At 29.3% G+C, this 16,383-nt stretch overlaps 1 protein-coding gene across 1 annotated transcript; it reads right to left on the reverse strand.

Moving 5' to 3' along the window:
- Positions 1 to 4,984: 4,984 nt before the first annotated feature.
- On the reverse strand, positions 4,985 to 10,316 carry LOC134828677 (uncharacterized). The gene is made up of 4 exons (XM_063841659.1): positions 10,158 to 10,316; positions 5,972 to 6,347; positions 5,654 to 5,778; positions 4,985 to 5,416 (listed from the first exon to the last, which is right to left on the reverse strand). Exons 1-4 carry the CDS (start codon positions 10,314 to 10,316, stop codon positions 5,324 to 5,326), a joined length of 753 nt encoding a protein of 250 aa, XP_063697729.1. The 3' UTR covers positions 4,985 to 5,323.
- Positions 10,317 to 16,383: the final 6,067 nt, after the last annotated feature.

Here is a 16,383-nt window from a genome sequence, read left to right on the forward strand (position 1 = left end):
TCCATCTCACACATACGACGCGTTAATGTTCGTTGCTGTTGACAAGGTTGATGCAAAATAAAATGATTTAACCCATTTCACGTGGTTTGTTCCGCTGCGACCCACATGATCACGTCGATATGCGTCATCAAGGAACAGAAGAATTAATTTTGGTGTAAAAAATTATAAACAAAAATTTCACAAAGTTTGACGTAATTTTCCACTGAAAACAATAAATGCCGAAAAATGACATAATTTCGAGTGGAGGATTTCCCATGCACGCGATAAGATTAATAAAATTGGACTCAAACTACGCCTTTCACTTGGAAACAAGAAAAAGTGGAAGTACTTAGTAATAGACCCAGTACCTTATCTTATCAGTTAATCTCGTAAGGCGTGCGGCGTTGCATTCAATAATTAGGAATTTATTTACAAGCAATTATGATCAATTCTACCGAAAAGAGGTCATGAAGGGCGGAATTTCCGCAACGACAAAACCGAATATCTCAGTTTGAAAAAAAAAATTGTAAAATTATTTTCATGATGAAACAATGATGGTACAAAATGACGTCAGCGTAGGTATGAATGGGCGTTTCATTAAAAACGTCCCTTATTTTCATTCAAGAAAAAGATAACAACTTTTGTGTCCAAAGTCCTTTTATTTTTCTTTGTTCTCATTGGAAACTATAAATAACTTGAAAATTGACGTCGTGTTTGACCGTCAAGTGCGCGATTAAGTAATAAATTGTATCAATATTGAAATATTTATTTTTGTGTAATTCACTGTTCCACAATTTTTTTTTACTTGCTGTAAAATATTTTAAACTGATTAGAAATGATAAAGGAATTATTAATAACTGACACGTACTTTTTTCTTTAAAATTTCATTTTATTTTTAGTTTTTTCTATTTTTATTTAACTACAACTTTATTTAAGAATTTTTTTTTGTGTCTGAAAATTATTTTATCGTGTTCTATGATCAAAATCCCCACGATACCTAAAATTTGAGCGAAAAATATTGATCCGTTAAAGAGATAGCTAGGGCCCATATTTGGCTTTTTTGGAGGCATTTTCGAGGTACCTTCATCTCATATCGTATGGAAGTATCATCTTAAATGCAAAGTGTATATCGTTGGAAAGAGGACAAAATTTCTGACAAAATGACACATTTTGTTTTGATTTGGTCGAATTCTTGAGCCTTTATGTTTCGATAAGTGCGTTTTTTGACCATTTTTAGTGGTTTTCAAGGGCTGTAGGCAAATTCAATTGGTCAAAATGCAAAATAATTGTATTTAAAATGTTGCTGAGAAAATTTCACAAAAGTCTCTCATACATCATAACCTTCTGAGAATAATCTAAAGTCGAAAAACAAACAAAATTAGTTTTAAGTCATCGAGCTCGCACTTTAATCGAACTTAAATCGACTATATCTTCCATTTTTTAAACTTTTATCTACAAACAATGTTCTACATTTTTATATGAAATTTTCTCAGCAACATTTTAAACCCAATTATTTTGCATTTTGACCAATTAAATTTTCCGATAGCCTTTGAAAACCCTTAAAAATGGCCAAAAACGTTTAACGGATCAATATTTTTCGCTCAAATTTTAGGTATCGTGAGGATTTTGATGATAGAATACGATAAAATAATTTTCAGACACAAAAAAAAATTTTGTGGCAAAAAAAAATTCTTAAATAAAGTTGTAGTTAAGTTTTAATATTTACTTTTAGTATTTTAAATAATTATTTTATTTATTATTTTTTTTTAAATTATTATTTTTGTAAGGAAATCAAATAAACGTAAAGTTAAAATTAATCAACTAATTAAATTAGTAATTAAAATTATTTTTTTTAAACTTAAAATAATAAAATTAAAAATATAAACAAGCAAAATTTACTTTCAAAATTTACTTAAAAATTTTTTAATTAAAAAAAAATAATTTAATTTTTTAAAAAATTAAGTAACCCATTAAAAATTATTAATTTTAAACCAAAAAAAGCACAATAAATTAAATATTTTGAAAATTTGACTAAATTAGAGATATTGGGAACAAAATGGTTTATAAATTCATAGAAAAATTTTTTGGCTAGCTAAATAAAAATTTATAATTTAAAAAACTTCAGAATTATAAAAATAATTCGTAAATTTGTTTGACAGTTAAATATAATTATCAACTAAAAACCAACAAGTGACTCAAAGTTCAGTTCAAAGATTTGTTCTAATTTTGTCATAAAATGAACGAAATTGCAGTGCATTAATCATCAAAATCATGTTTTATTTTGTTTTATCTTGTTGTGTTGTTTTGTGTGATTAACACCCTCATGTCGCCCTGATTAGCAAAACATCAATGAATAAAAAAAAAGTTTTCATGTGACGTTCCGAGAAATAAATGAACTTTTGATAAGGTGATGTGTTTTAATGAAATGAATTATTTATGATTTTCGACGTTATACGAGTGTTTGTCAATTAGCAACAAAAAGTTTCTAGGAAAATAATAGAAAAAAATGTGTTAAAGATTTATTTTTATGAAACTTCTGAGACTTTGACTAATTTTTTTGTTTTTCTGATTTTTTTCTTTGCTTTTTTTTTAATGAAATTAATTGAAATTAGTGAAAATGCGACGTAAATTTTTGTATTTTTAGCTCCTAAAATTTTTCATATTTTTTTCGATCATAAATTTTATCAAAATTCGGTTGGTAATAATAGAAAAAAAAATGATTTATTGCAATAACCCAAAAATTATTCAAATAAAACAACAAAAAAAAAATCATCTGATAATCAGCATTGATGAGTAGTAGGCACCATCGTAATAAAACACCAATCTGCTACTGATGATTTCACCCACTCATTACTAACTGATAAGAAATTTTCTCATCCATTTTCAGTATTGTCGTACACAAAAGGCAATAAATTGAGAGAATTTTTCCTCTCTCAGCTATTTTTTGCTTCCAATTCATCGCAAAAGTGTGAAAGAGTCTCATATATAACTCATTTTGTTGCCATTTCTCTTTTTATGACGTCATTTGGTTGACAATCAGTGACAAAGATGTTAGTTTTGTGTGCAATTATTTGTTACTTCCGGTGATTGCTCCTCCTTTCTCGATACGTCATTATTTGGACATTTACGTAAAAGAAGAAAATGAGTTTTTTTTTGTAATTTGGAATTCAGTGACAAGCACGTAAATACCTAGAATGGAAAGGCATTGCCATTTTCATTGATGAAACTCGGTAAATTAGCTTTTTGTCAGTGACGTCAGAAATTTTGCAAGAAAATGACATTTGATGGCAACAACGTAAATTATGATGAAAATTGTGTTGTAACATTTTTAAAATTGAAATATGATATATTTATGTTTTTTTGTAGAAATTATGTGAATACCTACTTTTTTTTATCAGGAAGAAGGATGATTCAACCAAATTGGAGGTGAACGTGAATTCTTCTTAGAATTTAAACTCAAAATAGAATACAATAAAAATAACAGTAAAATTTATCTTATTGAAAAATTGTGTAAAGGTCAAACTTGAATTGAAATTTTTTTTATTGGATGATGTTTCGGCTAAATTAATTAGCCATTGTCAAGAGCTTAATTATTAAAAAAAAAATTAAAAAATTTTAAAATGAAATTAGGCCGCTCCAAATTTTTTTTGAACTTTTTGTCCCATGCCCCATTTCAAAAGCCGAAAATCCAATGGGGCAAAATAAAAAAAAAAAAGTTAAAAATTTCATCAAAATTGACCATTTTTTAGTCCTTTTCCTTACTTTTTCATGGAATTTTCAAAAAATTTTTAAAATATTTTCAATTTTTAATTTTTTTTTGTGCTGAATATTGTTTTTAACATGAATTTTCTTCTTTAAACTTTTTCTCAAAAAATTTACTTTTCATAAATTTTTGACCGTTATTTTTATGAATTTTTTGGTTTAAATTTTTAGTTTGAAATACTCTGAGATTAATTTTAAATTATCAAATTTCAATGCAAATACCATAAAAATAACTAAAATATTCATTATTGATCAAAAATTGTTAAAATTTTGTCATTTTGTATGAAAAAGTATTTCAAAACTTTTTTTTTATTTTGTTGCCCCCCCCCCATTTCGAAAAAAAGTTTTTGGGACAAAAAGTTCGAAAAAAATTTGGATCGGCCTTATTTAGAAATTAAAAAAATATAAGTAGAATAGGTAATCATTAAATTGAATTTAAATTAATCATTAATTATTATTGAAATAATTTTTTTTGAATTAATTTTGATTTTTTTTTTAATTTTAAAAATTTATGGCTACTTAATTAATTAATTCTTGATTAACTTACACAAATATAGTTGTAAATAAAAAATCTATTAATTTTATTAAAATTACCAGAAAGCCTTCATAAAAATCAGCAAATTATTTATTACAAATTATTAGATAAGATTTTATAAAATTTTACAACAAATCAGAACACTAATTTTCAGCAAAAGTATTTTAATATTCGACTTAATTTAATAAAATGATAAAAAAGGAATATGTCAAATATTTTTTTATTCTATCAACTATAAACTTTTAAATTTGATTTAAAAAAAAATAATTCGTCATACACCTTAGAAAAACCAAGTCCATCAAAATGTGAGAAAAATGCACTTTTTAAATAGCTAAATTTATTTTTTTTAATTAATAGAAATAAACAACGTGAAATAAATTTTTCGCTAAGTGTCAACTGTTGAACAATATTTAAGTTAATCAACAACAAAAGTAAATTTTAACAAAATAAAATAAATAACCACTAATATTAACTAAAAATATTCATTTATTTAATTAATTCAACTATTTAGAAGTTTTGAAACAGTACATTTGATTTAGTTGCATAATTTATTACAATTATTATAATATTTATTTTTAAATTTTAATATTTAGATATTTTAAAATTTTCATTAAATATTCATTTCCTCATAGATTGATATTTTTTTAGTAATTTTTTTAAACTTTAACAAATTTAAAATATTTTTATTTAAAATTTAAAAGTCATCATGTAATTCAATAAAGCGTTGTAAAATGGTTTAAGGGGCTCACGAACAACAATTTGTTCCTCAATTCAACAAAAATAAACAAGAATCCAATTTCGCTACTTATTTAATAATAACGGAAAGTAGTTTTTTAACAACCTTATCTGGTCCCACTGGAACACTTTTACGACATTTTCTTTTAGTTAATAAAAATTTATCGCCATCCTTCTTTTTTTAATAATTTTTTTGGGCGATTTTATAACTGAAAAAGTCCAGCCAACAAATATTTTTATTATTTTTTTAATTTATATCTTAAAATTTATAACGAGTCTAGATCTTTCTTGGTCTTTTTTTCTTTAATTAGGTTAGAAACATGTGACAGCGTTAAAGTAACATCTCCAGTAAACACGACCTTTATTCGGGCCGAGAGCTTCGTGTCCTCTTCGTTGCAAGCCCATCTACAAGAAAAACAAAAAATGTGTAAAAAGGGGGGACGAATTGAATGACAATAGAAGGAAAATCAGAAAAGTCGAAGAATTTAGGAGTGAGGAGGAAATTGAGTTAAAGAGACATGTGTGAAGTGTGAGAACAGCAGTAGAGACAGCAAAATGCGAATCACGTCTCACCGTCTCATCGACACCTTTTGGAGGCGAATTATTTTTATTCTTATTATTATGTTTGTTACTATTTCGTACATTGGCTGGATCGTTCAAGAGTAACTCGGCACCACCAACAGCAATTTGGCTCGGCGTCATGCCACCCTCGAGTCCTTCGGCGTCTTCAGCTAGTCCAGGATCACCTTTAACAACAACATAAAAAACTAAACAAATTTTGTTTTGTGGTTTGTGTGTGAATGAAAAATGTGCAAGTAGTGCAAGTGGGTGAAAAGTATTGTGCAAGTATTAAATTAAAAGAAATAACCCAAAAAAATATAAAGGAAGAAAAAACACGAAAAAAGAGAACATTAGAATAAATTTCCATTTTCCACAGAAAAAAAAAAAATCTAAAAATACCGTTTTCGTCATGCGAAGAAGATGGAAATTCATCGGGTGACGGTCCAAGCAAAGCAGGAGAAGAGGAAGAGGAGGAAGATTGCAACAAAGAAAGTAATTTTTTATGATTCTTAGCGAGTTGTTGTTTTTGCGTCTCCGTCAACTGTTGATGGAGGGTCGGACGTTGATGCAATGGCGATGCCCGTGGACGTGCAATTGTGGGATGAGCTGAAGCTAATTTACCTTTGTTCCCGAGCGTTTGTGTTGTGGCATAGAAACTACCGTCACGATAAACTTCGTTGATTTTACGGGGATTTCCGTCTTCGTCTTCCAGAGCGTGGTGCAGGGCGACCATCAAGCGATCCAACAGCATGGCAGCTCGTTTCGAAACAACCATCTAAAAATAGAAAAAGGAAAAAAAGTGAAAGGAATGGAAAGGGAAAACCAGACACCGGAAGTTAAATCAATCAGATTGTTATGCAAAATGTGTCATACCGACATTTATTTACGTAACATATTTATTGAATTGAAAATTGATTACAAAAAAAAACTTTTACACTAAACAGGATTTTAATTGACAAGTAAAGCATGTAAAAATATCGTAGATCCATCATTCATCACACTACAGAAAAAAACGAGAAAAAATGTCAGCCAGACAAATGTGCAAAACATTTTTCACGTGGCTTTTGTCGTTGGATTAAGGGTGAAGGAACTACGATGGAGGTAAGTTGTGTTGTTATATGAAGTCATAAGAATTCGAGAAAATGCTTTGAAAAATATTTTTTTATTGTTTTGTTGACTTGCTAACTAGGCGACTTTTTCATTTTGACGCATCAAGATTTTTATGAGGGATTTTTTCAATTTTTTGAGTCATAGAAATTCATGGGTTCATTCAGTAGACAAAAGTGCGTACGCAACAGTTTATACTGCATGAGCCCTATTATCCACTTCTGACATGACAAAAAAAAAACATGGAAAACTTATAATCACAAAATATTGAACAAATAGAAGATTTGATTGAAAATATGTTTTTAGTTCAATTTTATGTAATTTTCGTAATGACGAGCCGTGTCATATGTGAAAAAAATTCAACGATGGGACTGAGAAAAAAATGAAATAGACAAACAATTTTGCCTGACCTGGAACCGTTGTTGAAGGATTCAAAATAACTACCCGAAACGATTTCTTGACATTAAGGCGGTGGTTAAAACCTTTAAAAACTCTCACACAAGTATAATGTTGCAATTGTGAACATCAATGAATTAGACCCCACAGAAGATATATTGTGCCCGCATTGGGACTTTTTTGGTCGAAGTCAATGATTAAACAAATTCAAGTTGCCAAATCTGTCATCCAATTTGACGATAGGAAGCAAGAAATTGTGAAAAAATTGAAGGTTGTCAAAGGATCGAGACTAAAGGTCGGAAATGAAGCCGCATATAAGTTAAAATAAAAATGACTAGATACTTTGAAACACTAAACAAAATAACCTCAAAAAAAATAACTTTGTCCTGGGAGACGCAGTTTACGTTTGGTATCTCCCCAGTCCTAACAACTACGTGCCGGGCGAAATTATTAAAAAAAAAATAAGCGATGTAAATTTTTTTAGAAATTGAAAATATAAGCTAAAATGTGCCAACGAACAGAAAAAACTTGTTTTTGTTATAGTCCAATTACATCAATTACGATATCAGCAAGTTCTCCAAAATTGCATGAACCAAGCATTAACTTCTCTAGTTTAAACGCAAGAAAATTACTTTTTGTGTACTTTCTCATTCAGCACTTAATGAGTGAAATATTTGCAAAAATTTTTGTTCACTGTATGCGCCCATTTTATCCAGTTTTTTAATTAATAAATGTTGTAGAATCAAAATTGGCTAAAATATACTTTTTTTCAAATGGTAATATTTTCTCAGTTTTCTTTTAAATAAATTAGCTAGTTCTCTCCTTGGCTTACTTAGAATTCACTACAAAATAATAGTTTACGCAACATGTGATGATAGTAAATTGGAATGAAATTCTTGTAAATCTTGAAACACGACCCACAAAGTCGTCTGAGACATGTGTCTGAACACTTGCCTTCTCTTCTGTTTAGTGATTATTCATAACTTGCAATTCGTGATTCAATTTTTCTTCTCTAAAATGTTACTTGAGCTTCAAAATGACCTTTGTTACTATGCAAATCTATAATTTCCTTTATCATTTGACTTGAGGAAAATTGTCTTCTTCAGGTATTCCATTTCCTAAAGTAAAATTTTGCTCATATAATTTGCGTAGCTTGACAAAAAAATTAAATAAAAATTGAAACAATACACCGATAACAATCTCATTCGATATTAAAAGTCATTGCTTGCAGCGATAAAAATGCCACTTAATAAATATTGCAATCGATCTTAATAAAGATGATGAAAGACTTTTATTACCGGTGAAAATGCTGAGTTTGCGATCGACACGTGCTAGTGTTGCAGGAAGTATTTCCAAGATAATCATAAGAGATGTTTTAATGGATTTGTGTCTCTCACAGGAGCAATTTTTATCTTTAATGTCAATTTATAGTGGAAAGTATCGTAAAAGCTTTAAAAGTGCAACTTCTTATCATAGTCATCATAATTAATTGCTAGACAAATCCTGCATAGTTAAAAGCATTATAGTTTCGTCTTCTCTACTATCATTGCAACGTCTTGTAACATAATATTGACTTCAATAATTTTTACACTTTTTAACGGAGTTTTACAAGACAGGATAAGTATCTATAGGAAACTTAATAAAGGCAATGTTGATGCATATAAGAGTTTTCTTTTAATTAAAAACTACTGATCATTTCGTAATAGTAAATTAAGATGCAGATGTCTTATAATAAGAAAATAGACATCTATTTGACACTTTTTATAACTAAAAATTAAAAACGACGAACTGTTCGAAAATACATAATTACTCAAAAAGGTTTAAAAATCTGATATTTTTGTGATAACTTTAAAAAAAATTTTCGATTTTTTTTAGTTTAATATTTTTTTATATTTGACAATTTTAATCAACTTATTTAATTTAAAAACTTGAAGATTTTTTTACATTACTTTTAAATTTGTTAGAAATCCAAATAATTTTTGTAATTTTTAAGAAGTTAAGTTTAACACTAAAAATTATGTGTATGATTTTTTACAAATTTTCTAATTTCATAAATTTTTAAATTAAAAAAGCTTTTTTAAATTAAAAGTTATCTTAAAGCAAAATATTTCTGGAGTTTTTTTTTCTAATGAAAAACTGATTTAAAAAAAATAATAAAATTAAAAACCCAAATTACAAATTAAATTTTTAATTAAATTTTTAATTAAAAAATTAAAAAATAGAAAATGCGCGTAACGAGTTACATAATATGTTGAAAGAGTTTTACATTAACTCGTAATGAATAATTACTTTTCATTCAAAAAACGCATAAAAAACGAAAGAATAATTACGAAAACGACGATAACATAATAAATGACTCTCATTTACTTCCTTTTTTGTGTACAACCACCATTTGTACTTGAAAACGTTCATTAAGAAGTGAAAGTCCTTAAATGACCTAACTTAACTTTTGAAGCATCAGACCAATTTCTAAGGCATTTAACGTCTGACAAAATTAAAATTATGTTAAAAATACGCTCAAATCAATAAAATTTCACAAAAACTTTTTTCATGCACATTTTTCTTTTTCTTCCGTTTCCTACACATAAGATTGTCCTTGTTATGCTAATTATTGCTTTTTATGTGACAGTTAGACATCTTTTAAAATTAAATGAAACTAATTTTCTGAGAAAAGTTTATCCCGGTAGCTATTAAAATGCTCACATAATATTTTAATTCATTTAATGAAATAATCAATAAAACTTTTTTTTTACTATTAAAGTTCTCCTTACTTTAAGATATGTTGCTTTTTATATTTATCCACACATGTACCTGGATGACAGTAGGCAGAAATTGCGAACGAAGGTTTTCTTTTATTTATAAATTAAACTCGAAGGGGTATCAATTATCAATAAACACGAAACAGTTGGCAAAGAACCAATTGTTGATTCTTGTTAAATAACAATTCAATTTCCCCAAGTTCACCAGGAAATAAATTAATCAACGAAATTTTTTTGATCACATGGGAACTGAAAAATTTTCTTGAGGCGATTTTTTTTTCGAAGATTAATTCGAGTTTTATGAAAAATAAAAAAAAACTTACTGGAAAATCATCGTGCTGAACCTCGTTAACAATATTTTCATCGACATTTTCTAAATTATTGGCCAAAACAGGATCTCTTTTAGATAAATATGGCTTACATTCCACAATAAGCAATTTACTAAAAATTGCTATTAAAATAATTTGCATGACTGAATGCATTGTTTTTTTAATTAAAATTTTATTTTTTTTATCACATTAATTTTTTTATTTTTTTCAAGTTTTTTTTTTCTTAATTTTCACAATTTTTTGTCAGCCTTTAATTTTTTTTATCAACAAAAATATTTTTTTCTTCAGTGCAGGAGCAGTTTCTAGCAGTATAACGGTTTAAAATAATCTAAACCATCCGATAACCATTACACTGACTTATATACAAAAGTTTATTGTAACATAAATTGCATGCATCTTCGGATGTTGCTGACACACACACGTACTGTCGTGTGGCCCGTTCTTCTCGTGCCTGACATAAAATGTACGTAAATTGCCTCCACTTGTTGCTTCACATTCGTATTTTCATTCATGACACGAGAAAACGCAAACATTTTAGCGTTTCGGCACAACGAAAATTGTGTGGCGCGAAATTTTCTTTCATCATTAATCATTTTCGGCGTTTTGGCAAAAAAAAAGTTTAATTTCCAAACAATGTTCCGTGGTGGGTCTCAGCGGTGCAGTGTGTTTGGAACAGTCAGAGACATCATTAACGGACATTTTTAATTACTTTACACCTACCTCAATAACCAGCTGAATGACGAAATTTATGTGACGAGACATTCTGACTAAATCTGAGTTTGAATCGAACATAATTTTTTTATTTATTGGAAAAAAAATAAATCTATTAAAGGGTTTGGGACGAAAATAGCGAGAAAAACTATTCGTTTGTTCGTACTAAATGTTGTTGATTGATTCAGCAATTGGGAGCACAGTCGGGGGCTTATTGATATTTTTGTGAATTTCGTGGTAAATAGTTGAGGTATGAGACGTTATTACACAATATTTTTTTTTGTTTTTGTGAAAAAAGGCTGTTAAAAATTTATTTTCATATTTTTTTGTGTCCCAAAAACAAATAAAATTAAAATAATAAATAAAATATAATTAAAAAAATTAAAAGGTTTGAGATTAATTAAATCGTTCATAATTTTTTAAAGAATAATTAAGCTTATTTAAATTTTTTAAAATTATATTAGGCCGCTCCAAAAAAAAAAAGTTAATTTTTCAAAAATTAATTTTTTTTTATTTTATAATTTTTTTATGAAAAGGGCGCTTTAAATATTTTAAGAATTAATTTTTTAAATTAAAGTGTAAAATAATACTAAAAAATAATTTTGATTGTTGAAAAACTTGAATTAAAAAATTTTAAAAACTTGGTAAAAAAATTTTAGACGAAAGTATAAAAAGAAAATTAAAAAAAAAACTAAAAACCATAAGAATTTTAAATTTTTAAATGAAGCAAAAAAAAAAAATAAAATTTAGAGTGGCCAAAATTACAAATGCAAAAAAAATAATACCAGAAAATTCTGAACTTTTTCTAGGACTCCAGACGATGTAAAAATTGTAACCAGACGTAAATAAAACAAAAAAGTAAAAATTCACCAGGCGCCATTACAAGTTAGAAAGAAGAATACATTGCATCACCACCAGCCAGCAGCTTGAATGCACTTCAAAGTGCCATCAAATAAATAAATAACGTTCGAATGCAACCTAATTGAAATTCTGTGTACTTTGTAATTTATCAAGCATCAAAACATACAAAAAGCGAGACTAACCTAAGTGGTGCAAGAGACCGCCTGGTACTTTCTTGCATGGCACCCGCACACAAAAAGTGCTTCTCGATAGTTCAATAAGCTCATTAAATGCATAAAAAAATATGTATATCAATGTCATCTTTCATTCACGGGACTTTGAACGTTACTCAAGTCGTCAGATAGGCTTACTTTTGTGTTTGTTAAATGATCTAAATGTGAGCAATGAGTGCGTGACTTGTAATTTTAATTATCTTTTTAATCGCTTTTCACTTTTCATCGTTCGTCGTTTCCGCATTTTTAATTTTTTTTAAGAAGACTTTTTGCAGGAAAAATGTTCTTTGAGGGAATTAAAAGAGCTGATGACGAAGGATGACCTACAAAAGTGGAATAAAATTGAGTAGGTGGTATTTGACGATGATGAAATTCTGATAAAAAATGATTATTTTTAAACATTCACGTGCAAGATGTGCAAGAAAGCGTTAAAAATAACGTTGCACGACGTGTTTGTCATTTTTTTTTTGTTTGTAATTTGATTCATTTTTTAATAATTTTCATATTTTTTTTCAACAAATTTATCATAATGAATAAAATAAGAAAATAATCTTAAAATTAACAATAATTCTAATTAACGCTCTAAAAATTATTAAATTAAGTAATTTTTATGAAAAATAATGTTTAGAAATTTTTATTAATTTTTATTTTTTTATTTTCATTTTTTTTTTTAAAAAATTTCATAAAAAAATATACTAATACCTACCTACCTTTAAAAAAGATTTTTTCCTTTAAAATAAAAAAAAAAATAATAATAATGAATTAAAATTAAAATTTAGTTATTTTGGTGAAAAATATTTTAAAAAATTTTTAGTATTTTTTTTTAATTTTATTATTTTTTAAAAATATTTTTAATATATTTTAACAAATTTAACATAATAAATAAAATAATATATATTTTATTGCAGGAAATAAATTAGGAAAAATTCCATATCGCTCCTGAAAATCTTCAGAAAAGCATTTTAACGCAGGAGATCGGTGGTGTTTAAATACTTATAGCCTAAAATAGAAACTTCTGGATCGCTGTGAACATCACGTCGACGTCTTCCGAGAACCATGGGAGCCACAATTGCTAACGAAGCTGGTAGCAGTCCTGCCCCTACAGCAGCTAACACTGCAGGAGCCGTATTTTCCGCCGGTTTTTGTGCCGTTCCGACAATTTGAAGGCGCTTCTTGTTGAATTGTCGTCGTGTTCCAATCGATGATGTCGGACGTCTCGTAGTTGGTTCGGCAAATGGATTTTTATGTCCACGACCTTTTTTCATTTTTTATCGAATTTTATGAGTGAATTTTTTAAAAAATAGGAAATTTAAAGGAAATAGCGGGAATTTCTATAACTATTTTGGATTTCATGCCGACGAAGGAGGACGAAAGTGCTGGGGATCCAATTTTGGTTTATTTTTTACCTGATTCCGCAACTTCTATCACTTCACCGTTGCTCGTTGTGATGTTCCGACTATTGGGATTTGGTAAAACATGCAAAACTGTCGAGACACTTGATGCGTTTCCGTCGTCTCTTGTGATATTTTTACTCTTTCCCTTGCGAGAAGTGGCTCGTCCGCTAGTTTTTCGGTCATTTCCGAGGCCTTTTGTTGTGCTAACCAACACCCATTTGCCATCTCCGTGTCCCGGGTAAGTTTCCGGCTTCCGATCTTTATCCGTGTAACTTCCGCTGCTGCTGCCATACCGATGTGTGTCATATTTCGGGAAGTTCGGAGGACGGTGATCGGTAATTATTTCGTTATAGGGACGTTTTTTGTGTGAATAATACCGATCTTCGTCGTTGTCATCGTCTCCGTAATACGAAGGTCGACTCGGCGGCGATGGTCGTGACGCATAAGGACGATCATTAGACGAGGGACGATGATGATTTCCCGGGTATTGCGATCCAAAAGGCTTCGGTGGCACATGATACCCTTCATCCTCGTCAAACATTTCCGGATAACGATCTTCGTTGTGATGATACGAGGGTCGATTCGACGATGGGCGATGCTGTTGGTAGTAACGATCATCATCTTCGTCGTCGTTCCAGTGATTATTCGAGTACGAGGGACGCATCGGGCGATATTTTTGCGCATTACTCTGCCAACGGTAGACTTTTCCAGCGGTATATGTGGGCACGGGATCTAACGACACCCATCCACTGTTCTTCATGGGACGATAATTTTTTCGTTCATAATTATCAAGGTTCTCCACGTTAATGGCACCTTCCATGTCAATCGCTTCTGCATCAGAATCCGGGTGATTTTGGTATTTTTGGAGGAATTTTTCGAGCAAAGTTGCTGCATTTTTCTTCGGAATGCCGTTTTTGTCATCAGCTTCTGGCACGGGAGGCAAAACACTAAAAGGAATCGGCTTTAAAGATTGCATTTCGTACGTTGGTCCATTTGAAACGCGCTTCGTGAACTGATATTGACCCCCAGAATAGTCCGAATAAGGTGACAGGACTTGCTTATCGTCCTCAACTATCGTAATTGGCTGTTTGCCAGGCACATTTAACTGGTACGACTTCAAATCACGACCTTTTGACTGCAATTCCGCGGCAATTGTCAAATCGAAAAGTCGCATTATCGTAACGACCAAGAGTAATTTATGGAATTTATCCATAATGTTGATGACTTTTTGAATTGTTTGATTAACTCTTCAACTCGTTACTTTGTAAATTGTCTCACTTTCCCTTTTTATTGGTTTTAAAATGCACTTTTGTGTTTTTTTTTGTTGTTGTTGTTTGAAATGTGCAACCGTTAGAGTTCCATTAACCTTGAACTTGTATTTTCATTTTTTTATGTCTTTTTCTTTGTCAGTTTAATTAGATTTTGTTTTGGTCACGCTTCTCACTCGCCAACCATTCGCAGTAATGATAGAAATAATTGTCTTGCATTACATTGATGTATGTATCTTTCGAGTGAAAGCAACAATTACCAAGCAAAATTCACTTTTTTCGTTGTTGTTATTTATTTATCTGCAATCTTTTATTTTTAAGTTCTGTCTCGTTGTCGGGGAACAATGTTCGCGCGATATTACCGGCACAAAATCAAAACATAGACTAGCTTTAAAATGTCTTCAACACCTCGCTAATATAGTTTTTTGAGGCATAATACAGAGAGTTGTTGTGTGGATTTGTGTATAAAGCTTAATTTTGATCACTTACTAGCGAGGAACACTTTCACACAGATGAAAGATCTTTCTTCGTTGCAACACGAGAGATGAGCAATATTACTCACTACTCACCAATTACACGGTGCGACAAATTTGAAAAAAAATGAGTAAATAATTTTGTAATCTATTACAGATGATAAAAAACTAAAAAAATATTTGAAGCGAGTTTTTCTTTAGTTTGTACTTTTTTAGGGCTGCAAAAATCTTTGACATGGAAATTCTGTAAAAATAATTTTGATTTAAGTCAAATTAATTAACTCATTTTAAAAAATTTTAAATTAAAATTCAATTAAAGATTACATCATTTTAGTTGGAGGAAGAAGCTTAAATCCCAAAAAATCATTTGAATTTTGCTGGTCATAAGCAATTACTGGACCAAGTTAACTAGAAATTAGTTGACCACTTGATTAGAGTGATCGAAAGACTGGGTCCCAGTGATTGGGTCCATTCAGTTTAAACATTTCTCTCTCATTTGTAAGGTGCAAAGTGTAGCTTCAATTTCTTCTTAAAGCTAATTTTTGGTAAATCAATATCACTCATATTACAGGTTGAATTAAAGTTGGCGATGCAATGGTTGAAAGTGGAGTTTGCCACAAAATTAGTCTTAGTTTTCTTCTCCACAAAAGGACGTTGTCTTCTTAGGTTGTAGTGTAGGGCGTAATTCAAATGCGTTGCAGATATGACTAGAATTTATTTTATCATTGAGAACATCATGGACGAACTTACAACAATTAGATACTTGACGGTCCTTCACAGTTAGCATATCAACCAAATTTAAACGATGTTTATAGGAAGGCAGTTGATTCTTTTTCCAGCCTAAATTTCGCAGACAAAAAAAATATTTTTTACTTAAAATTAAGCCTAAGTTTATGCATAATAATAATTTTTAGTTTGACTAGTTAAATCAAGTTTAAATGAAGTTTTTTTTTTTTAAATATTTAAAAAAATTGATAAATAATAAAGTGAAGCTTAAAAAGTTTAATTTTAAAAATTAATTTTTATAGCTCTTTTAATCGAATTTTTTTTGTAAAACTTGGATGAAGTTGATATTTTTCAGAAATTTTTGGACCAATTGGTGAAATTTGTTGCACCGTGCTCTTCACCATGAACTTCATTGAGCAAAAATTTCAAAAGAGAGTTATGTTTGTTTTGTTAAATTTTTACATTTCTTTCAATACATACGCATTACAACTCATGTCGCGTCTCGTACATGATATTTGCTTTGTCATTTCTCTTCATATATCATTAAAAATTATCTATCTTGATTGTATTCTCTC

This window comes from Culicoides brevitarsis, chromosome 2 (genome assembly GCF_036172545.1).
Source record: "Culicoides brevitarsis isolate CSIRO-B50_1 chromosome 2, AGI_CSIRO_Cbre_v1, whole genome shotgun sequence".
NCBI classification, from domain to species: Eukaryota; Metazoa; Arthropoda; class Insecta; order Diptera; family Ceratopogonidae; genus Culicoides; species Culicoides brevitarsis.

What these genes read in the sequence shown, in the direction of transcription:
- LOC134828677 (XM_063841659.1), bottom strand. Translation starts at nt 10,316, where the DNA reads ATGCATTCAGTCATGCAAATTATTTTAATAGCAATTTTTAGTAAATTG. An exon ending in TTCAGCACGATGATTTTCCA is followed by an intron (nt 6,348 to 10,157) that starts GTAAGTTTTTTT and finishes TTCTATTTTTAG; the next exon opens with ATGGTTGTTTCGAAACGAGC. An exon ending in TCTTGAACGATCCAGCCAAT is followed by an intron (nt 5,417 to 5,653) that starts GTACGAAATAGT and finishes TTTTTCTTGTAG; the next exon opens with ATGGGCTTGCAACGAAGAGG.